This window comes from Cherax quadricarinatus, chromosome 48 (assembly GCF_038502225.1).
Source record: "Cherax quadricarinatus isolate ZL_2023a chromosome 48, ASM3850222v1, whole genome shotgun sequence".
NCBI classification, from domain to species: Eukaryota; Metazoa; Arthropoda; class Malacostraca; order Decapoda; family Parastacidae; genus Cherax; species Cherax quadricarinatus.
The window spans coordinates 18236320-18260699 of record NC_091339.1 but is presented as its reverse complement, the minus strand read 5'-3'; the positions used below and the strand labels follow the sequence as shown (position 1 = coordinate 18260699).

The window sequence follows — 24380 nt, the reverse complement described above, 5'->3', positions numbered from 1 at the left end:
TAATTTATAAACAAGTTTTGAGTTTTTAATGAGCAAATTTTATTTTCAGTGGCAGAGTTAATTTGTTGACGCCATTCGTGTACTACCGATTTCTGACTCTAAGATACTCATCACGGCGTAATCCTTATACTCGCAACATGTTCCATGAGCTTCGAATGACTATGGAATATACTGTCAACAAACCTGGTATTCCAGTGTTTCTGCGCACTGCTGTCAATCGTGCCATTGCCTTCATCTCAGGATTGGCTCCTGCAGGTGCTTATCAGTAACCTTAAGTGTATGTAGATCTTAGTCTTAGATAAATAGAGAATATAAACTGGAAATGCAGGGCAAAACAATATTTTTTATTTAATAGTAAAGGTAAAGAACAATATTTTCCATAAGGAATGGGCTGTAGAGGTTTCATTAAATTATCAGATGAACCTTTCGTTGTTCTTTAATTAAACATATTGAGGACCAATGAAATGTGTTATATAACTTATTATCATTTGAGAATTAACTTTAAATTTATACCATAAATATAGAATAGAAATTATTTAAATTATTTTTATTGCTAGAAAGTGGTTTTTAGTACAGTACAGTTTTATAAAGCTGCACCAAGGTGACTTTTTCAGTTCTACAGAGGCTGAAACTTTGATCATGATGTTGCTTCTTCTTGGAATGTAATTATAACTTTAAAGCGATACTAGTAAATGTTGTATGAAGGGGTATTTAAAATCTTGCCTTATATATGATGTAGTAATAGTATATCCCAAATTAACTCGTGAAGGTTGACAGGGTTACTTTTTCTCAGTATTGTTATAATATACCGTATTAGGATTGAAAAAAAAATATTCAAATGAGGACTTGTACAAAATAAAATGAGGTGAATAGTGCACAAGTTGTTGTATACTGATATATGCTGTATATAAAAAAACTGGTCAGCTAAATGTGAAAACCAAGACTTAATCATCCCCATTTCTATTAGTATATTACTTCCCAGCATTATGGGAGACATTGTAAACAGACCTTTGACCCTTCTAAATGGAAATGTTAAGAAATTTATTTTAAAATGGTTTTATGTTACAAGATTAAAAAATGGTGCCACCTCATTAAGAGTATCAGATACACGTTGTAGTGTTAATCTTGTTTTAGATATAAATGGAGTACTTTTCAAATTGAATTACACCCTTAATGATTGGTTGCTCTTGTTTTATATCATGTATTGATGGTATTGTTTTTAAGTTAAAACTGTGTGTGTTGTGTGTGTTGTGTGTGTTGTGTGTGTTGTGTGTGTTGTGTGTGTTGTGTGTGTTGTGTGTGTTGTGTGTGTTGTGTGTGTTGTGTGTGTTGTGTGTGTTGTGTGTGTTGTGTGTGTTGTGTGTGTTGTGTGTGTTGTGTGTGTTGTGTGTGTGTGTGTGTGTGTGTGTGTGTGTGTGTGTGTGTGTGTGTGTGTGTGTGTGTGTGTGTGTGTGTGCGCGCGCGCGCGCGTACTCTCCTATACAGTGGACCCCCGCTTAACAATCACCTCCCAATGTGACCAATTATGTAAGTGTATTTATGTAAGTGCGTTTGTACGTGTATGTTTGGGGGTCTGAAATGGACTAATCTACTTCACAATATTCCTTATGGGAACAAATTCGGCACCTGAACATACTTCTGGAATGAAAAAATATCGTTAACCGGGGGTCCACTGTATGTGGTTGCAGGAGTCGAGTTCCAGCTCCTCAGACTGTCTGTTTGCCAGATTCGTTCCCTCCTAGCCTCATGGGCACTGTTGTACCTGCTCTTAAAACTATTAATGTATGAAGCCTGCCTCCATCATGGCCTCATCAAGAATGTGGTGGAGTGAATCCAAACAACAACTTAACTGACTAATCTTGGTCTGTCCAGATTAATTTGCAACCTTTTCTTGTCTTCTGGTTTTATTCTTATTACTTTTACATCAGCAAACAGGAATAGATGTGACTCAATCCTATTTGGTATATCATTCACATTAACCAGAAGCAGTATTGATCCTTGCAAAACCCTACTTGTATTCTTCCCCATTCTGACATTGTTCCCAAATAATTACTTTGTTTCCTTCCCCTAAGGTACTCTGGAGTACATATCCTGTTTTTCCAGAGTGCACCTCACATTTTCACTCTGTTGTGGGGTAGAATATCAAATGCCTTCTTGCAGTCTAAAAACTATCCACCCACCCTGTTATTTGGTTGTAGAATTCTGACAGGTTAGTAAGAAAATTGGCCATCTCTTGAGCCTATGTGTGTGTACTCACCTATATGTGGTTGCAAGGGTCAAGTCTTAGATCCTGGCTGCAGCTTGCCAGATTCACTCCCTCCTAACCTATTGTACTTGCTCCTAAAACTATGTATGGAGTCTGCCTTCGCCACTTCAAGGTCATTCCACTGTGTGTGTGTGTGTGGGTGGGTGGGAGGGGGGTGGGGACACACTGGAGACTGATTAAGTGAGCTCATGACTGTCAGACCAGTCCACAACTGTACAAACTATTCCAAACCTGGTCTTTTACCTAAGACAGGATTGTGAAGGGTCTAGCTGTTAGCCAGATCACATCTTACAGGAAGGCTGAAAGCATTTCCTTGATACAATATAGTATAGAACATACAGCATCTTTAAACTGGTGTGCTGTCATTTTTCTCTTAAAATGTCTAAGTACTGAAAAAGTCCAGGTTTGGAAGTGTGTGAGAGAGAGCAAGCGAGCATGGATGTGAGTGTGGGTGTGTATGAGTGAGAGTGGGAGGGAGGGGTTGTGAGTTTGGTCCCTGTACTCCTTACACCATATCTATATATAGTATACACACACACACACACACATATATATATATATATATATATATTTTTTTTATTTATTATCACACTGGCCGATTCCCACCAAGGCAGGGTGGCCCGAAAAAGATATATATACGTATATATATATATATATATATATATATATATATATATATATATATATATATATATATATATATATATATATATATACGTATATATTATATATATATATATATATATATATATATATATATATATATATATATATATATATATATATATATATATATATATATATATATATAAACAAACGTAACTAAATTGCAAACTTCCTTTTGCTTTATTTTGATGGTCAGCTTCCATACTACATTTTGAAAGGCATATAAAACCTGTACCAGTCCATCTTTTAAAGCTACCTTTTATTTACAAAACAGAAGTTAATGAGCTGATATCACAGTCTCACGAAATTAGGAATAATGCCTTTGTATAAGAAATGAAACCCCCATTTTAAGTTTTGAAGTGCTTCAGCATATATACATACATACTTTAGTCAGTGTTTGAAATACAGGAAGATACTGACAGGTATGGTAGTACAAAGAGACAGCAGAATAAGTCTTTATTTGCATAGTGTTTTACTCACAGGTAATCTTTTTCAAGTCAACACTTGAAACTTGCCTCCAAAAGAAATGCAAAGAGGCTTACTCTGCTGTAAATTTATTTGTATTGTCATGGTTTGTGCACTGACATTTTAATATTACAGAACATTGATTTCAGTGTTTTTTTGTTTACAAATTTTGTATATTGTACACAATTCTTGGTTTAGTGACTTTTCACGGAAGTAATTGGTAAAGATTAAAGGCATTCAATTACCTTCAGGCGTCGTTTTACTGAAAACTCTGATTTGCTGTATGTTCACTAGAAATCAGACCTTTATGGGCCATACAGTGCCATATGGCACAGAGAAGGTGTGTGAAGGGTGAGGTATATACTAAACTGGAAGTCAAAATCTGGCTTAATAAGTCAGTTTCATCCAAGAACTCTGAAAACCTGCATTGAAGGTAGGACTGTCTAGGAAATGAGCAGTCGTAATCCAAGCATAAAACTTTATTTTTTGCAGTACTATATTATTTATATAGCTGAGAGTCCTCTATCCGAAATGCTTGGGACTGGAAGTGTTTTGAATTTCAGATTTTGGAATATTTGAATATTTGTGAAACTAATTAAAAAAGATGTCTATGGTGATCCATGCCCTTTTGCTAGCATGAAAATGGACTGGTAAGGTATTCACACCTTTAAAATAATGAGGTTGTAGGCTTTTGTCTACTACAGCAAGTTTACACTTACAGTGGAAACTCGGTTTTCGTATGCCCCAGTTTTCGTAGGATTCGGTTTTCGATGACTTTTTTCGTCAAAATTTTGTCCCAGTTTTCGTACATCTGCTTGGTTTTTGTAGAGTTGAAAATGGCCTGTACCAAACGTGTCCATGTGACTTGGCCACTCGAGCGCCCACACAAAGCATCCCATGCGTTCATGACTTGGTCTGCCTTTATTTCTCGTTGAGTGAGCATCACCCCGAGCATTCATCCAAAACATTTCGTAATCATTGTTTTTTGTGCTTGTTTATCGAGTGTGACTGCTAAATATGCCACCAAGGGGCCTTCTTTGATAAAGAAGGCGAGAAACACGATAGAATTCAAGAAAGAACTTATAGCAAAGTACAAAAGTGGTGTACTCGTGGCTGATCTTGCCAGGATGTACTTCCTGCACATCCTATGAGATGTACTTTCCCTGTCCAGGGAAGTAACCCTGGATAGGGCCTTGATACCTGAAGTCCTTATGGAAGGGGATTCCCCTTCCAAACAATAACCTCTCCTCCTCCCTCTTCCCTCGCCATCTTTCATATGCCAACAAGAGTCTTTAGTAAAGGTAAAAGTGATGTTGAATGTTCATTTATCCATTTCATTAGTCATTTATATTTATTTTTCATTAAAAACAGAGTAGGGGAGTTAGTAGATGGGGAGAGGGAGGTATTAGGTAGATGGCGAGAATATTTTGAGGAACTTTTAAATGTTGAGGAAGAAAGGGAGGCGGTAATTTCATGCACTGGCCAGGGAGGTATACCATCTTTTAGGAGTGAAGAAGAGCAGAATGTAAGTGTGGTGGAGGTACGTGAGGCATTACGTAGAATGAAAGGGGGTAAAGCAGCTGGAACTGATGGGATCATGACAGAAATGTTAAAAGCAGGGGGGGATATAGTGTTGGAGTGGTTGGTACTTTTGCTTAATAAATGTATGAAAGAGGGGAAGGTACCTAGGGATTGGCGGAGAGCATGTATAGTCCCTTTATATAAAGGGAAAGGGGACAAAAGAGATTGTAAAAATTATAGAGGAATAAGTTTACTGAGTATACCAGGAAAAGTATACGGTAGAGTTATAATTGAAAGAATTAGAGGTAAGACAGAATGTAGAATTGCGGATGAGCAAGGAGGCTTCAGAGTGGGTAGGGGATGTGTAGATCAAGTGTTTACATTGAAGCATATATGTGAACAGTATTTGGATAAAGGTAGGGAAGTTTTTATTGCATTTATGGATTTAGAAAAGGCATATGATAGAGTGGATAGAGGAGCAATGTGGCAGATGTTGCAAGTTTATGGAATAGGTGGTAAGTTACTAAATGCTGTAAAGAGCTTTTATGAGGATAGTGAGGCTCAGGTTAGGGTGTGTAGAAGAGAGGGAGAATACTTCCCGGTAAAAGTAGGTCTTAGACAGGGATGTGTAATGTCACCATGGTTGTTTAATATATTTATAGATGGGGTTGTAAAAGAAGTAAATGCTAGGGTGTTCGGGAGAGGGGTGGGATTAAATTATGGGGAATCAAATTCAAAATGGGAATTGACACAGTTACTTTTTGCAGATGATACTGTGCTTATGGGAGATTCTAAAGAAAAATTGCAAAGGTTAGTAGATGAGTTTGAGAATGTGTGTAAAGGTAGAAAGTTGAAAGTGAACATAGAAAAGAGTAAGGTGATGAGGGTATCAAATGATTTAGATAAAGAAAAATTGGATATCAAATTGGGGAGGAGTATGGAAGAAGTGAATGTTTTCAGATACTTGGGAGTTGACGTGTCGGCGGATGGATTTATGAAGGATGAGGTTAATCATAGAATTGATGAGGGAAAAAAGGTGAGTGGTGCGTTGAGGTATATGTGGAGTCAAAAAACGTTATCTATGGAGGCAAAGAAGGGAGTGTATGAAAGTATAGTAGTACCAACACTCTTATATGGATGTGAAGCTTGGGTGGTAAATGCAGCAGCGAGGAGACGGTTGGAGGCAGTGGAGATGTCCTGTCTAAGGGCAATGTGTGGTGTAAATATTATGCAGAAAATTCGGAGTGTGGAAATTAGGAGGTGTGGAGTTAATAAAAGCATTAGTCAGAGGGCAGAAGAGGGGTTGTTGAGGTGGTTTGGTCATTTAGAGAGAATGGATCAAAGTAGAATGATTTGGAAAGCATATAAGTCTATAGGGGAAGGAAAGAGGGGTAGGGGTCGTCCTCGAAAGGGTTGGAAAGAGGGGGTAAAGGAGGTTTTGTGGGCGAGGGGCTTGGACTTCCAGCAAGCGTGCATGAGCGTGTTAGATAGGAGTGAATGGAGACGAATGATACTTGGAACCTGACGATCTGTTGGAGTGTGAGCAGGGTAATATTTAGTGAAGGGATTCAGGGAAACCGGTTATTTTCATATAGTCGGACTTGAGTCCTGGAAATGGGAAGTACAATGCCTGCACTTTAAAGGATGGGTTTGGGATATTGGCAGTTTGGAGGGATATGTTGTGTATCTTTATATGTATATGCTTCTAAACTGTTGTATTCTGAGCACCTCTGCAAAAGCAGTGATAATGTGTGCGTGTGGTGAAAGTGTTGAATGATGATGAAAGTATTTTCTTTTTGGGAATTTTCTTTCTTTTTTGGGTCACCCTGCCTCGGTGGGAGACGACCGACTTGTTGAAAAAAAAAAAAAAATTATTTTTCATTGTTTTCTGTATGTAAAACTATAGTTATTCTCTATAAAATGTAGGGAGGGAAGAGTATATCGAGAAAAAAAGAGAGGTTGAGAGTGGTGAAGCAATCTAAAAAGAGCAAATGAAAATAAGAAAAAGTTTTGGAGTGAGGTTAATAAGTTGAGGAAGCTTAGGGAACACATGGATTTGACAGTTAAAAATAGGAGAGGAGAGTTATTAAATGGAGAGTTAGAGGTATCGGGAAGATGGAGGGAATATTTTGAAGAATTGTTAAATGTTGATGAAGATTGGGAAGCTGTGATTTCGTGTATGGGGCAGGGAGGAATAACATCTTGTATGAGTGAGGATGAGCCAGTTGTGAGTGTGGGGGAAGTTCATGAGGCAGTGGGTAGAATGAAAGGGGGTAAGGCAGCTGGGATTGATGGGATAAAGATAGAAATGTTAAAAGCAGGTGGGGATATAGTTTCGGAGTGGTTGGTGATATTATTTAATAAATGTATGGAAGAGGGTAAGGTACCTAGGGATTGGCAGAGAGTATACTGCATAGTTCCTTTATATAAAGGCAAAGGGGATAAAAAAAAAGAGTGCAAAAACTATAGGGGAATAAGTCTGTTGAGTATACCTGGTACAGTGTATGGTAGTTATTATTGAAAGAATTAAGAGTAAGTGGAGAGTAGGATAGATGAACAAGGAGGCTTTAGGAAAGGTAGGGGGTATGTAGACCAAGTGTTTACAGCGAAACATATAGGTGAACAGTATTTAGATGAATGTAAAGAGATTTTTGTGGCATTTATGGATTTGGAAAAAGCATATGACAGGGTAGATAGGGGGGGCAATGTGGCAGATGTTGCAGGTGTATGGTATAGGAGGTAGGTTACTGAAAACAGTGAAGAGTTTTTACGAGGGTAGTGAGGCTCAGGTTAGAGTATGTAGGAAAGAGGGAGATTATTTCCCAGTAAAAGTAGGCCTTAGACAAGGATGTGTGATGTCACCGTGGTTGTTCAATATAGTTATAGATGGGGTTGTAAGAGAAGTGAATGCGAGAGTCTTGGCAAGAGGTGTGGAGTTAAAAGATAAAGAATCAAACACAAAGTGGGAGTTGTCACTGTTGCTCTTTGCTGATGACACTGTGCTTTTGGGAGATTCTGAAGAGAAGTTGCAGAGGTTGGTGGATGAATCTGGTAGGGTATATAAAAGAAGAAAATTAAAAGTGAATATAGGAAAGAGTAAGGTTGTGAGGATAAAAAGATTAGGTGGTGAAAGATTGCATATCAAATTGGAGGGAGAGAGTATGGAGGAGGTGAATGTATTCAGATATTTAGGAGTGGACGTGTCAGCAGATGGGTCTATGAAGGATGAGGTGAATCATAGAACTGATGAGGGGAAAAGGGTGAGTGGGGCACTTAGGAGTCTATGGAGACAAAGAACTTTGTCTGTGAAAGCAAAGAGGGGAGTGTATGAGAGTATAGTTGTACCAACACTCTTGTATGGGTGTGAAGCATGGGTGATGAATGTTGCAACAAGAAGAAGGCTGGAGGCAGTGGAGATGTCATGTCTGAGGGCAATGTATGGTGTGAATATAGTGCAGAGAATTCGTAGATTGGAAATTAGGAAAAGGTGTGGGATTACCAAAACTATTGTCCAGAGGGCTGAGGAGGGGTTGTTGAGGTGGTTTGGACATGTAGGGGAGAATGGAACAAAACAGAATGACTTTGAGAGTGTATAAATCTGTAGTGGAGGGAAGGCGGGGTAGGGATCGGCCTAGAAAGCGTTGGAGGGAGGGGGTAAAGGAGGTTTTGTGCGCAAGGGGCTTGGACTTCCAGCAAGCATGCGTGAGCGTATTTGATAGTGAATGGAGACGAATGGTTTTTAATACTTGATGTGCTGTTGGAGTGTGAGCAAAGTAACATTTACAAAGGGATTCAGGGAAACTGGCAGGCCAGACTTGAGTCCTGGAGATGGGAAGTACAGTGTCTACACTCTGAAGGAGGGGTGTTAATGTTGCAGTTTTATAACTGTAGCGTAAAGCACCCCTCCAGCAAGACAGTGATGGAGTGAATGATGATGAAAGTTTTTCTTTTTCGGGCCACCCTGCCTTGGTGGGAATCGGCTGATGTGTTAATAAAAATTTTTGGGGGGGATGTCTAGAACGGATTAATTGGATTTACACTATTTCTTATGGGAAATATTGCTTCGGTTTTCACGTGATTCGGTTTTTATCAGACTTATTAGAACGGATTAATCACAAAAACTGAGGTTCCACTGTATATGTGCCTGCTGCTTTAGCACATCCCAGCACAGTCAATCTGTCCTTGGCATCCTTAACACCTGTAGGAGCACTCATCAGCTGTAATCAATGTTTTTCTGGGGCAATAACACCAGAACAGCGATGTCTCTTCAGCATTGTAGATTTTTTTTCTGTTGCATAGACTGTGGTAGGCTATGTAGTCATCCAAAGGCAACACAGAATGCCTCAGGATTTCTTACTGTGCAGCAAGGACAATCTAGTAATGGCTGCAGTTACAGAGCTGAGCAGATGAGGAACTTTAATACAAGATTCTAGCAAGAGGCTGCAGGCAGACACTGATGAAGCTAGAGATACCTAGCCTTCCCTGGGGACAGGGACACGCCGGAATCAGGTCTACAGTTAGTAAAATGACGTTAGGATCACAGATGAGAAATTCTGTGTTCGAAGAAGTGATGAGTGAGTTGGCTTTGTGTGTGTGTGCACACTGAACAGCTAGGAATCACATCCAGGAGCAGCATATGACTTAAGTATCTTCTCATGTTTACATATTCTTCATTGACAGCATCTAATACTTGATTACATGCAGTGCATGACATGCCGAATTTAGAGATTTTAAGATGTCTCAGAGCACTAAAAGGAATTAACAAGAGTTTAAGCCTGCACTACCTGAACACATGGACAAGATAGCTGATGAGTGATGTACGTCGAGTAATTTGAACACAAACAGAACTAAAAAAAATTTCAGTGATTTTATTTAAATTGTCCATGATGGCTAAAGATATTAGTTGATAACCAGCAGCAACAGCCTGTATTTCATACAGAATGTGCATTTTGCTGGTTGTCTAGTAAAACGTTCTGTCTTGCACAATCTGCCATTGGCAGATTCTAGAAATAGGATGCACCAGTAGGGAAACCAAGTAAGAGGAGAGGAATTTGAGTGGGATAAAATAAGAGAAAACTAGGTTCATCGGTCAGAAAGAGAAGCAGTAGGCTGTCAGGGTGCAGCATGGTGAAGAGGGTCAGCTGTTGCAAGACTTCAGTCCTAGGAGAGGCAAAATGATTCATCGACAATGTAAACAAGATTAATATTGTAATAAAGTTGGTAGAATTACCGACAATATGTAAAGTAAAAGGACACAAGTGCAACTAATGTGACATTTATTGTGGCAACGTTTCGCTCTCCAGGAGCTTTATCAAGCCATTATCGTAATGGCTTGATAAAGCTCCTGGAGAGCGAAACGTTGCCACAATAAATGTCACATTAGTTGCACTTGTGTCCTTTTACTTTAAAGATTAGTATTAACGTACTACTGGCACCAGCCACAGGATCCAATGAATGAATGCTTTTTAATGCCTGGTTTGCCCTAGCTAAATCTAATTAGCCAGTCGATTCTGCTAGGCCAGCATTGAGCCTTTTGTTTTACCTCTATTCACCAGAGTGGCTGTAGCTGCAGAGGAAAGTTCACCTTCCATGTGAATGAAAATGAGGAATATATGGGTCTCCTTACATAGCATATACACTTTGAAAGTTTGCTCAAATTTGCTCACCTTACAAATCCTGGAAGGAACACAAGAATTAAAAAAACATGTAAAACTTTGTCTATCCAGTATCCCATCTACCATCTGTGATATACCTGTAACAAGTTTTGAGGTTTCCTACTTCATAGTCTGGCCTGGTACCAGACTTCTTTAATGACCTACTCAACCAGGCTTTTGCTGTTGGCAGCATGCTAGCCCACATATCTATCACAGCCTGGTTGATCTGGTATTCCATGGACTATTAGCTAGTAGCAAGTTGAATAGTAGAGAACCACGTATGTTGATACGCTGTTCTCTTAGTTTACTAAATGCCAAGAGTTGCATATCTGACCACCAAAGGGCTGCAGCTCCAGGAAAGAAAAACATGGAAGCAGCAGCAACATAAATTTTCAGCTATGCCTCTTCCTCCCAGTATGAAACCTTTTTCCAGTAAAATCCCAGACATCATCAGTTTGCAATTCTAGTCGAGTACAACAAAAAGGAAGAGTGACAGCTACAGTGAGGAGATTAATCCTTTCAGTGTCGATCCCATTGTATCACAGCTTTGAAGCCAGTGTAGGTCCTGTAGTATGATGCCATGAGCTCAGCTCACTTAGATAAGCTGCGAGTGGTAAATTTGAGCCTAGATATGAGAGAACCGGTCTCTGCGGAAAGTGTGCACCATATTATATATGTTCTTATATAAAAATAATCGTACAGCATGCAGTGCATAATGAGGAAAAACTGTGATCTTGTTTTTGGTTTAAAATGGTGACTTTGTGGTGTATTTTCATAAGGGTTTTATGGTTGTGTTCTTTGTTTCTTGGTTTTGTTTGACAGAATGGAAGGTATATTACAGAAATAGAGATGATTTTGATTAGTTTCAGGACTGAGAGTAGCTTGAAATTGAGCTCAAAGTAGCGATATTCCAGAGTACACAAATGATGTCACTTGTCCAATATGCTTCCAAATGGCCAATTTGATATGCATTTAGGAATGCACTGACATTATTTATACAGCTATTACAATAATGCAGTAGTCTGCAAAAAAGTAAATTTTTTATTTTTTTTGTGTGAATGAAAATTCAAAAGGAAAAGTGAGTGTAATATAAGAGGGGCCTGGAGCCATGACTGAGGAGCAGAGGAAATGTTTCAGTGCCAGGAATGTCTACAATGTTTATTCTGGACACTATTTTCAAATTGGCAATTGTTGAATTTTGTGTGAAATTGGCCAAAATCACCAATTTCCGATCACTTGGGTAGCTGAAATGGGTAAATGGGCAGTTTCTTGTACTCATTCGATAGAATAGAAGGAATACTAGCGAAATAGTTGAGTTTGGTTGACTGGAACGATGGAATTGGCCAAAAATAGAGCACAAAGTGGGTGAAATTGCTGATGTGTAAATATGGCTGAGACCGCTAACTTTGCGAGAGCATAATTCCGTAAGTTTTTCATCAAATTTCGTACTTTTGGTTTCGTTTCCTTCGGAAAAAGATTCTCTATTATGTCGAAAGATAATTTTTTTTTTTAAATTCTTCAAGGCTGGGAGGAAGTTTGCGAGCAGGGGTCGTGACACTGAAAGGCTTAAAGTAATAGGATAGGGGAACCATGTAAGAGAAGATTAAAGTCATTTTGCAGCTAAACCAGGTAAGATGATAATGGAGCACAGTGAAACCTTGGCACCATGGACTTGTAGGAGGGAAATTATTCATTTTGTTACATTCATAGGAGCAGTAAACCGGTATGTTAGGTAAAAGGACACGAGTGCAACTAATGTGACATTTTATTGTGGCAATGTTTTGTTCTCCAGGAGCTTTATCAAGCCATACAAACAATACATGGACACAGAGGGTATATATGGGCTTAGAGTGAGGTGTAATACTAGTGGTGGTAGTAGTAGTAGTAATACAGTGTGGTAGAACAATCAACTTGCACATGAGTAAAAGGTTATAAAAGCAGTTACTTGGGTAACATAAAAATAGGTTACAAAAATATTTCTTGTTAGTGGTTGGTTTGAGACAGCCTGTTCCAGAGTTCCTCCTGTTATGTTCTGGTGTAGTATTAGCAGCAGTGACTTTATGATGGCAGGGTTTATTGTTTTGAGGAGGATTTTTGCTAAATACCTCAGATGATGCTGCCTTTATTTTGCTCGATATTGTTAGAAACGGTAATTAATGACGATTCAAGGCATTTACATCTGCAGAAATTAGGTTCTGAAGACTTACACCTCACTCTAAGCCTATATATACCCTCTGTGTCCATGTATTGTTTGTAATGGCTTGATAAAGCTCCTGGAGAGCAATATGTTGCCACAATAAAATGTCACATTAGTTGCACTTCTGTCCTTTTACCTAACATATTGTTGGTAATTCTACCAACATTAATACAGTAAACCGGTAGGGGTCATACGGTGCCTGGGGAAATGGAAGGCATCCAGACTGAAGCAGCAAACTTGTTCCATTGTATGAAGTGCCTATTGGACACACTACCACTAATGGACAAGTGCTCAATACAGTGGACTTGGCCCATTGAATAGGAAGCATATTGGAGAGACTACAGTTCATGGACAAATGCCTGATGCTGCAATTTAGTCTTTTTGCATTGAGGTTTTGTCAGACCAAATATTGTCTGCTGTATCCAAAATTGGTATTGAAGAAATAAGCATTAAGGCCAGGTGGGTAAATTATAATAATCATGAGGGAGCGCTAAACCTGTAGGATTATACAGCGCCTGTGGGGGAGGGGGGAAAGCATTCAGGCTCGATTCAGGGAACTGAAGCACAACTCCAATTCCGTAGATCAAGAGTCCCTCTCCAGCGTCAAGGAACCTTCCTTGAGGAAAGGTAGGTAAAGAGTGGGTGTCCATTAGTTATCTGACTTCCATTCCATTTTGGGAATTATATTGTTTTTTCTCAAGTTGGCCATCTCCCACCAAGGCAGGGTGACCCAAGAAAGAAAATCCCCAAAAAGAAAACACTTTAATCTCACTTGTACATTAACACTGTCTTTGCAGAAGAGCTCAGATACAACAGTTTAGAAGCATATATAAAGATATATATCATATCCCAAACCCCTCCTTTAAAGTGCAGGCACTGTACCTTCCATTTCCAGTACTCAAGTCCGGCTGTATAAAATCACCAGTTTCCCTGAATCCCTTCACTAAATATTACCCTGCTCTCACTCCAACAGCTTATCAGGTCCCAAAAACCATTCGCCTCCATTCACTTTTATTTATTTATTTATTTAGAAATTTTAGCATACAAACAGAGGTACAAAAAATACAGGTAAGAGCAGCATGCCAAAGCCACTTATATGCATAGCATTACGGGCTGGCTTAAAATTAACTAAGCAATGATGAAATCAGTGATAAGACATTATTGTAAACAGATAACTATAAAATACAAATGAGTATTACAAAGACAGGTCCTATGGTTGCATGCATTGCTGTTCATTCAGTAGAATGGAGTATTCTGTTAGGTAGTGTATTTAAAAAAAATAACAAAGTTAGGTTTAACATTTGTGTGATATAATTGTGAGTAACATTTAGGATATACAATTTATATGGTTCAGTTATTCAGTATTTATTTGGTTTTGAGTGAGTAAGTGAACTTTGAGAAGAGACTTGAATTTATAAACAGGTAGTGTTTCTTTTATATTTACAGGTAATGAATTCCAGATTTTAGGGCCTTTTATGTGCATTGAGTTTTTGCATAGCGTGAGATGGACACGAGGAACATCAAAGAGTGATCTGTGCCTTGTATTATGGTCATGTGTTCTGTTGAGGTTGGCAAGGAGATGTTTGAGGGGAGGGTTAATATCAGAGTTAAGTGTTCTATGTATGTAATAAGTGCAATAATAAGTATGGATGTTTTGTAAGGTGAGTAGGTTGAGTGTTTTGAATATTGGTGGAGTGTGCTGCCTGTAGTGAGAATTTATTATCATTCTAACTGCAGCCTTTTGTTGGGTAATTAGTGGTCTGAGATGGTTAGTTGTTGAGCCCCATGCACAAATTCCATAGGTGAGATAGGGGTAAATAAGAGAGTGATAAAGTTCCAGGAGGGCTGACTGTGGAACATAGTACCGTATCTTCGATAGTATGCCTACAGTCTTGGAAATTTTCTTAGAAATTTGTTGTATATGTGTATGAAATTTGAGTCTATTATCGAGGTGGATTCCTATGAATTTTCCCTCTGTTAGCTTTGTGATAGGTGATCCGTTTATCGTTATGTTAAGAGGTACATCTGTAGCTCTGCTACCAAACTGAATGAAGTAGGTTTTGTCAATGTTTAGTGTAAGTTTGTTAGTCCTCATCCAGGTAGATATTTTCTGTAATTCTGTGTTTACAGTATTGGCTAGCATGACTGGGCTCGGGTGAGAGAAGACGTATGTAGTGTCATCTGCAAAAAGTGTGGGTTTGAGTAATTGCGAAGCATTTGGTAGGTCATTTATGTATAGGAGAAAGAGAAGAGGGCCAAGGACACTTCCCTGTGGGACACCAACTGTAATTGGTTGTGCGGAAGAGCTTGCCCCATTTGCGTACACATATTGGCTTCTGTTGCTGAGGTAAGACTTGAGGTAGTTGAGGGAGTGCCCTCTAATACCATAGTGTGACAATTTTACGTGGAGTAAGTCATGGTCAACTGTATCAAAAGCTTCACGTAAGTCAATGAAGATCCCCAGTGGGACTTCTTTTTTCTCTATTGCAGTGTATATATGTTCTAGCATGTGTATAATAGCATCATTAGTATTTTTATTAGGCCTGAATCCAAATTGGCAGGGGTTGAGAATGTTATGGGAGATGAGGTAGGAGTGGATTCGTTTATGAATTAATTTTTCGAAGATTTTTGAGAGAGGGTGTAAATTGGATATTGGCCTATAGTTATTCAACTCTGTTTGGTCTCCTCCTTTATGGATCGGGGTGACCCTTGCTATTTTGAGAACTGTAGGGAAGGTGGAGGATTCAATGGATTTGTTAAAGAGTGTTGCAATGATTGGTGATAGTACTTGTGACGCTTTTTTGTATATAAAGGGTGGTAAGGTATTTAAATCTCCTGCCTTGTTTTTCAGTGCGTTGATAATAAGGGAGACTTCGTATGGGTTAGTCGGAGATAGGAACAGTGTGTTCGGGTAGTTGCCAGTGAGGTAGTCATTTGGTGGGGTATCTGAGCTTGGGATATTATTGGCAAGGTTTTGACCTATAGTGGAGAAGAAATCATTGAGTCTGTTTGCTGTTTCTGTTGGTGGGAGTTGGGGTTCATCTGATTTTGCTAATTTTATTTCGCTATGTCGTGATATCTTTTTTGTTCCCAGAATTTCTGATAGGGTCTTCCAGGTCTTTTTTATATCACCTCGTAAGTTGGATAATCTGTTCTCATAATACAATTTTTTTGCCCTTATCAGGCTGGTTAAGATTGACGAGTAACGTTTTGTTTGGTCTCTGGTTATGTGACCCATTCTGTACTGTTTTTCACTCCTATCTAACACGCTCATGGACGATTCCTGGAAGTATTTTATCATAAAAATCTATTCTAATCTACTACTGGGAAAAGTAAAAGTCCATAACATTTAATAAATATAATTAAAAATATATTAACCATGTATCAGGGATAGGGGGATGATAGATGTTGCATTCCTAGAGGTCCTGTGAATAATATAAAATTATGTTCTCAAATTCTGTTTCAGATTTTGACTTGTCCTGTATTTTGGTGGCCATATCACTCTGAATCTCATTGATATCAATAGTGAAAGACACTTGTGCAACATCTGGTTGTCTTTATTGTAGATGTTTTGCCATTCAGTGGCTTTATCAATACTGATTCTAGGACAATTAGAAGACAGCAGAACTATGTACAAAAGATGAAGTATCAGTCTCTCAGCCTTGGAGTTGGTGTGGAGAGCACCGTGGTTGTAGATATTCTGGAGCATAGGCAAGGAGACTGGCGCTCATATAGGCATCAGTGGATAGGGACATGTAGCAGACGAGGGCATAGTCACTGATAGGCAGGATTTCCCAGTGGAAATAGGTCCTACCCAAAGGGATGGGTTAGTTGTAGTAGCCGTGAAGGTCATGTAGATGTCCTCTGAACCAAGATTCCATGATGTTGCAGTGTCTGACAAGTTGTGCAAGAAAGGTATACAGTACCGACAAGATGAAAGTTAAGACACTTGTGCAACACCTTTCATCTTGTTGGTATTGTATACCTTTCTTGCACAACTTGTCAGACACTGCAACATCATGGAATCTCGGTTCAGGGTACATCTACATGACCTGCTTCACGGCTACTACAACTAACCCATCACTTTGGGTAGGACCTACTTCCACTGGGAAATCCTGCCTACTGGTGACTATGCCCTCGTCTGCTACATGTCCCTATCCACTGACGCCTATATGAGCGGAAGTCTCCTTGCCTATGCTCCAGAATATCTACAACTGCAGTGCTCTCCACACCAACTCCAAGGCTGAGGGACTGATTACCTCATCTTTTGTATACAGTTCTGCTGTCTACTAATTATGTCCTAGAATCTGTATTGATAAAGCCACTGGATGGTGAAATGTCTACAATAAAGATAAACAGATGTTGCACAAGTGTCTTAACTTTCATCTTGTCGGTATTGTATACTTTTCTTGCACAACGATATCAATAGTTATGATAAAAAAAAGGGGGCTAGATTTGATCATGGGAAAGTTACTGAGCATATTATAAATAAAACTCCATGGTTATCTTTCTATATAGAGGTTTGTATGCCAAGCCTCCCAGAAATACCCACACAGAAAGAGGAATGACATGGCATGCGAGTGATGCTGAAAGTGACAAGAAAAGGTTTAAAAGTTAAGTCTTGGAGTTAAAGAAAATCGAGATATTAGACAAGCATGAAATTGGTTCGTGTGTAGCGAATATCACGAAAGCTTATAGCCTTACTGAAGCATCAGTTCGTAAAATGAAAAAGAATGGAGACAAATATATGGGCTTGTGTAACGAATAATCCAGGATGTCATCTGAAAGGAATGACATGTAGATCACACCTACCAGAATAAAGTGACTGATTTTCTGACTTAGACCTTTTTAATAAAGAGGACGCTGATAAATCTAGAAGCAGTGTTTTGAAATGGGGTCTTGAGCAGCTGATGCCTTACCATCAGCTGTATAATATACTGAATGGTAAAAGAGCCCAGAGATCGATTACAGAATTTATGCACACACTAGTACAACCATCGACTTTAGTACCAGAACCTCTACCATCCGCCTCAACCCAATAGGGCCACAGGATAATGCCACTCTTTGCAATCATCAACAAACACCAGCACCCACAATTTCAGGAAAGAAGTACTATTTCTGTTGCATTTGTAGCCTTAAGCAATTGAACAACATAATACATCACAACAATTACATAATCATTTTTATTTTTGCAAGATCTGAAGAAAAAAAAAATGGCAGTTTTGGGGGTCCCAGGAATGTGACCCTATTTTTCCCATAAGTTTTGTCTAACAGCATTTTTCAGGAATGTAACTACCATGTAATATAACCGTCTACTGTATATAAAATTATTTTTGAAACATTTTAATATCATAATTTGTTAATTCAAGAAGATATCGGTAGACCAATGCATAACTGTTTTAAACAAAAGGAAGCTGCAGCAACCAACCAAATGTACTAGAGACCAAGACTAACACTGCTGTCCCTCCTTTTTTAATTTTTGCTGGATACAGTTATGGTATTACTCTGTTAACACTGCTAGATGACTTGTATGGCTTTAGTGCCTATTTTCATTACCACAATATATATTCAAGTTGTACAGTAATGCTATTATTATTGAAAGCAGAGATAAGGTACTCATCAATTACACTGGTTAATATAAACTACAGTATATATAGTAGAATTAAAAATAAATAAAATAAATGTATTTATTAAACTCTAGAATAAACAGTAGTTTCCAAGGTTTAAATTATTTTGGTCAATATTTTGTACATACAGTATTTTAAGTATTAATGTTCACCTTCATGTTATTTCTTAAGTAAACATTTTTCTGAAATGTCCTAACACTATCATTTGCTTGTATGGCCACCAGTACAACACTGTTCACAATATACTACTCATGTGTGTAATAATGTCCTATCCAAATAAAATACTAATTAATTATTTTGACAGCTTTAGGTTTGATAATTTAGTTTTATTATATAACTGAGCTTAAACTATAATGACAGGTCTGCATAGCCCTTGTGGCTTAGCGCTTCTTTTTGATTATAATAATAATAATATAATGACAGGTATGTGAACAGGACACTGTAGTTTATGGTTCATGCTGAAATGACATTGATAAACTCCCTGGTGGACAAAATGTCATCTCAGTAAATGCTATAAACTGCATATTATCTTATTCACATTTAAAATATTCAAGTCATGGTTTTCATTAGGAATGTCCTTTTTCAATAAAATTATTCCTAAATTTTAAGGCACAAATATTTCATGGAAGACCTACATTATAGGTTAGAACATACAGACTATTTAGTATACATTGTAATAGTTTTGAAATTTCAGTGTAAATATAGGATGCTCCAGATGTGTGGATGCATAAGAAACAGTATATTCTTAAAAATAAATTACCCTAACAGATTAGTACATCAAGAGGAAATGGAACTAGCATAACTCCAGGTTTCTGGAACAAGTCAAAGGGAGTCATGTCAATTATATTGTAAAACAGATGCTTAAAGCCAAATTACCGATTTGCTGGTAGTGTTGCAATAATTAAAATATACGGTGGAACCTCAAAAATCGAACTGCATCCAACACAACCAATTTTGTAAGTGCTTTTATAAGTGTATTTTTGAGGGTCTGAAATGGACTAATCTAATTTACATTATTCCTGATGGGAATAAATTCATTCGGTAAAGGCACTCGAACAGCCTTCTGGACCGAAAAAAGTTTGATATTTGAGGTTCCACTGTACTTGAAATGTTGCTGACAGACCACATACTAGTCAACAGATGATATATTCTAAGATTTTTCCTATGGGTCCAGAATTCAATAAGACCTATATTCCTGGTGGTCCTCAGACAATTTGTTTTATATTTTGCAAAACAATGAAGACTAAGAACAAAACTCCCATCAAAGAGAAAAAAAGACTGGGGTTGTAATGCTGGTAGTCTCTTCATTTAATGAACTGGATCCATTTATCCCTTAAATAAAAATTCATTACTTTCCATTTCCCCAGTCACTTATGACCTCTTTGAGTGAGTTTAGCACTAACCAATAAAATTATATAATCCAAGAATAGATATGAATTTTTAACTGGTTTTCAAAACGTATTTGTAATGGCTAAGCAAAACAATAATACTAATGAATTAAACATTAACAATCTACTATACATACATATTAAATGTTCTCTTCCATAAATTGAAAGTAAATTCTGTGTGTTGCAAACCTAGCGAGAGTATGCGAGAACGAGTGTCGGAAAGGGTGTGTGTACACCTATTTGTGGTTGCTGGGGTCGAAACATAGCTCCTGGCCCCACCTCTTCACTGATTGCTACTAGGTCCTCTCCCTGCTCCAAGTTTTATCATACCTTGTCTTACAACTGTATGGTTCCTGCCTCCACTAGGTCACTTGTCAGACCATTCCACTTCCTGTCAACTCTGACTCATCTGTCTGTCCACTTTGTCAATTCCTACCAGTATTTTGTATGTAGTTATCATGTCTTCCCTAAATCTCCTCCAGTGTCGTCAGGCTGATTTCCCTTAACCTTTCTTCGTAGGACATTCCCTTTAGCTCTGGAACTAGCCTTGTTGCAAATCTTTGCACTTCCTCTAATTTCTTGACATGCTTGACCAGGTGGGGGGTTCCAAAGTGGTGTTGCATACTCCAGTATGGGCCTGATGTACATAGTGTACAGTCTTTTGAATGATTCCTTACTGAAGTATCGGATCGCTATTCTCAAGTTTGCCAGGCACCCCATGTGCTGCAGCAGTTATTATACTCACCCCAAGGTCCTTTCCTTGAGTGAGGTTTGCAGTCTTTGGCAACCTTTTGTGTGTGCGCGCACGCGCAAGATAATTTTATTAAACCCTTAGGTAAAAAGAGACCTCTGCATTCATTCACAGTCATTTTATAACCTACAATATATGTTCCCAATAGAATTTCATTAAAAACTTTTATAATTTTTTTTTGTTGAGCAACAACTGCACTGTACAATAAAATGGTAAAAATCCAAACTGGCTAATTTTATGTACTGGTTTATCCCCTGGATCTCTGTTTTTAATACAAGAGTAGCTCTTTAGAACTTTTATTGAAGCCTTAAACTGAATATTAGGGAATGGGAAACTAGACATCCCTGTTGTGGGAAACTTTTGGATAAGGGAGGGATGAACTTAGTTTTCATTACAGTATAATGTAGAACATGTAACAATAGTAACACTAAAACACAAACAAATGAGTAAAGTTAAGATCTTGCAGTGCTGACAATGACAATCCCATATAGCACCAAAATATATTGTATATGAAAAATATTTTTTTAACTATAGTTACATTGTACAAATTCCAATAATTTTACATGTACATATTTAAGTGTGTAGTATGGTACTCCCTGAAGTAAAGTAACAGAGGGAAAAAAAAATACACCTCTCCAGGGAGGTCCCACATCTTGACTGATAAGAAAAATATACAGTACATTGTATATAGCAAATTGGTATTAATTTCACTTCTGTATCAAAAACTATTATACAATAATGCCAGTGTTCTCTTTTCAAACAAACTGCCACCCACATACCATGACTTACTAACATTCTCAGTTGCAGGGTCCCCAAAGAAGCCTGCAAAAAAAAAAAAAAAAAATGGATAAAAATGTGCCATACAAGACCAAGATATTTCGAGATAAATTACATCAAGCAAAACTTATTTTGAACCTCAGTGTTCAAGGGAGCTGTAAAAAAAAAAAAAATTGTCCAGTTTAAGGATTAATATGAAGTCTATTTACATATTAATCTTTAGCTTTATTACAAAAACTGTTTAAATTACAGAAAATTCTTTTTTTTAAGAAGTCAAATTTCAAATAATTTTTTCAAACATTATACTATATCATATACAAACATCCATTCATTATCTATAATGAAGTAATTATTCATTGTAAGCACTTTCTATGGTGGAAAAATATTACCCAATTTTACCATTTTCTTGCAATTACTTTACCTTAGTTGAGAATGATAAATGCCCATATACTGCAAAACTACTGGTAATGAATAAGAATGGCTAACTTTTATACAAACTAAGTATAAAGTATTAAAGAGTTAATTACAAGACTGAAATCTCATATTAAGATCAGTTACTACAAAATTAAACTCTAGGACAAGGCTGACACTAAAATAGCGAGTTAAATAAATTTCACAATTTCCAATGCTCTGTACAATCTTGTAGAGAGCTAATGCAAACACATTAAAAATTTTCACCATAACTAATCATTTCTATAACTTGAGTTGATTGAGCACTTCTTTTTGATTATAATATGACTTGAGTTACAAAATGAGGTTTAAAACAATATGAGAAAAGCAAACCTCAATGTCTTGGTATGGTATATCTTGGTGTTAGGGCCTTCAGACATCAATGCACGAGGCAAAGCACTTCTTGGCAGCATCTCGTGCATATGGAATGTAAGAGAGAGAATACCATGTCATCGCCAAGAACTGGATGATCACCATCAGCAATGCCAGAGCTTTCTTGTGTAACTGAAATATTTAATACTATAGTTTAAAACCTCTCTGACTTGTAATCTATGGTATGTCTAAATTAGGAATCGGTTGATGCTTAATACATACAATGGAAATAAATGGTATACAGCCTCTCCTCACTTAACTAAGTTCCGTTCCTAAAACCACATCGGTAAATGAATTTTTCACTAACTGAGAAGCATACTATAATGGTAGTAGGTTTGTGTCAACCATATTCGATAGTTTTAATGTCACCTTTGCACCATTTATAACATTTCTGGTATATTTTTAAATGTTTATACAGCAGTGTACTGTATACTGTAATAAACAGAATAAAGGAAATTGGCACTAATATACATTATTTAGGTATGCACACTGGTCAGAGAGCCCGTCGCAAGTCAAAGTCGTTGGATAACAAGTACGCCACTAAGTGAGGAGAGGCTGTAGTAATACTAACAAAATGTGGAAAGACAAATGTACACAAGAGTCTTTTTCCACACTAAGTGAAACTGTAATATGTAAAGTTACTGTATACAGTAACTCCCCATAAGAATAAAGAAGCACTGCAACAGGTTTACTGGCCCATGCTAGGGAGGCCTTCTCATTTTCATCTCATTTCACTTGTATATTTGTCCAACCTATTTTTCAAGTTAACTTGGGAAGCATTAACAATAGGTTAGACAAACTATTGCTCCCCCTACCTATCCCAATAAATTCTAAAGATAGCTTCAATAATAAATACACTAAAAAACAAAGCAAGTATACTATCATTTATATACAGTAGGAATCAAATATGCACGTTTATGAGCATGTTTTCAGCAGACTATTTGCCTGATAGTTTTGAGAAGTGCCAAGGCAACTTTCCTATGGAAGATAGTGCCTCATGCTACCAAAGATATAAGACTGGCCAGATGATTGTAAAACTTCATATTTTAACCCTTAAATGGTCCAAATGTATATACGTATACATTTTTTCAACATCTGAAAGTATGTAAAAAAACTTATCTACATTTTTTTTTGTTATACTATTTGAAAATATGTAAAAAAAAGTAGATCTACTTTTGGAGCACAACGAATCTGAACGTCTATCTGTTTGGACCGTTTAAGGGTTAAAGACTGGCATGGTAGTTCACCAGGCTTAAATCTGATCGAGAACCTTTGGAACCTAAAAACACAAGCTTCAAGTCTTACTTGGAAATACCACAAGATTTCCAAATACGTAACAGATATTACTGTTTATAAACGTGTACTATATGTATATACCATATACAGTACTGAATAATGCACATATACAATACTGAAGATGTATACAACACCAGATATTTCTCAAAGATGCAATGACCATTACTTACTCTTTAGCCACATTTACAGAATACCACAGCTCAGAAATTATGACCCACATAAAACTGGTTTTAGGCCTATTACTGTACACAACAAGGGTACACACATTTAAAATTAACTCAATCCCCTTGCTGCCAGTGCCTATTTAGGCCAATGCATAGAATGTCTTACCCTAACACTGATAACTTACCAGAAAAACTGCCACAAGAACCATAATGGTGATCTTACTGTAAGGAGCATTGATCATTTGCCACAATGACTTCCCCCACACATCATGAGGACCTTTGTGCAACACTGTTCATTTATCACCCTGACTTGTCACAGGAGCATAATGAGTGTCGTGCCAAAAGTAATACTGATCACTTACCACAAAGGCTGCCACAAGCGTCATAATGAGGGATAGAAACACAACAATTGTGGCTATGATTCTAGTCTTGGCAAACATCTTCTTGAACTGATTCACAGGACCCATAAGGAAGCATGTACTGAAAAAAATAGTGTCATGGTGAACTAACAAAATATTTAGATTAGTGTTCAAAAGGATGAAATTAGGTTTCCGTATTCTCAAGTCCTGGACTTCATTCACTTTTTAACCCCTAAACTGTCCAAACGTAGATCTACATTTGCACCACTAGCGCTCCAGACATAGATCTTTTTTTTTTGTTTTACACGTTTAAAAAAAAAAAAAAAAACCACGTTCGGAGCGCTAGCGGTGCAAACGTAGATCTACGTTTGGACAGTTTAAGGGTTAAGACATGGACACTACATTATCCCTGCATATTCCAAGTTTG

General features: G+C 37.6%; 2 protein-coding genes across 11 annotated transcripts in view; one reads left to right on the top strand and one right to left on the bottom strand.

Moving 5' to 3' along the window:
- Kr-h2 (Krueppel homolog 2) overlaps nucleotides 1-937 on the top strand; it is a 28047-nt gene extending 27110 nt beyond the window's left edge. The window contains exon 5 of the mRNA XM_053787093.2: nucleotides 50-937. Within this exon, the coding sequence (XP_053643068.1) occupies nucleotides 50-269 (220 nt within the window). The 3' untranslated portion in view covers nucleotides 270-937. The remainder of the gene's footprint in view (nucleotides 1-49) is intronic.
- A 15175-nt stretch (nucleotides 938-16112) lies between these two features.
- LOC128696063 (vesicle transport protein SFT2A) overlaps nucleotides 16113-24380 on the bottom strand; it is a 40677-nt gene continuing 32409 nt past the window's right edge. For all 10 annotated transcript variants that reach the window (XM_053787072.2, XM_053787079.2, XM_053787076.2 and 7 more), the window contains 3 exons: nucleotides 23957-24074; nucleotides 22096-22266; nucleotides 16113-21357 (listed from right to left, as the gene is read on the bottom strand). In XM_053787072.2, coding sequence (XP_053643047.1) covers nucleotides 22135-22266; nucleotides 23957-24074 — 250 coding nt within the window. In that variant the 3' untranslated portion in view covers nucleotides 16113-21357; nucleotides 22096-22134. The remainder of the gene's footprint in view (nucleotides 21358-22095; nucleotides 22267-23956; nucleotides 24075-24380) is intronic.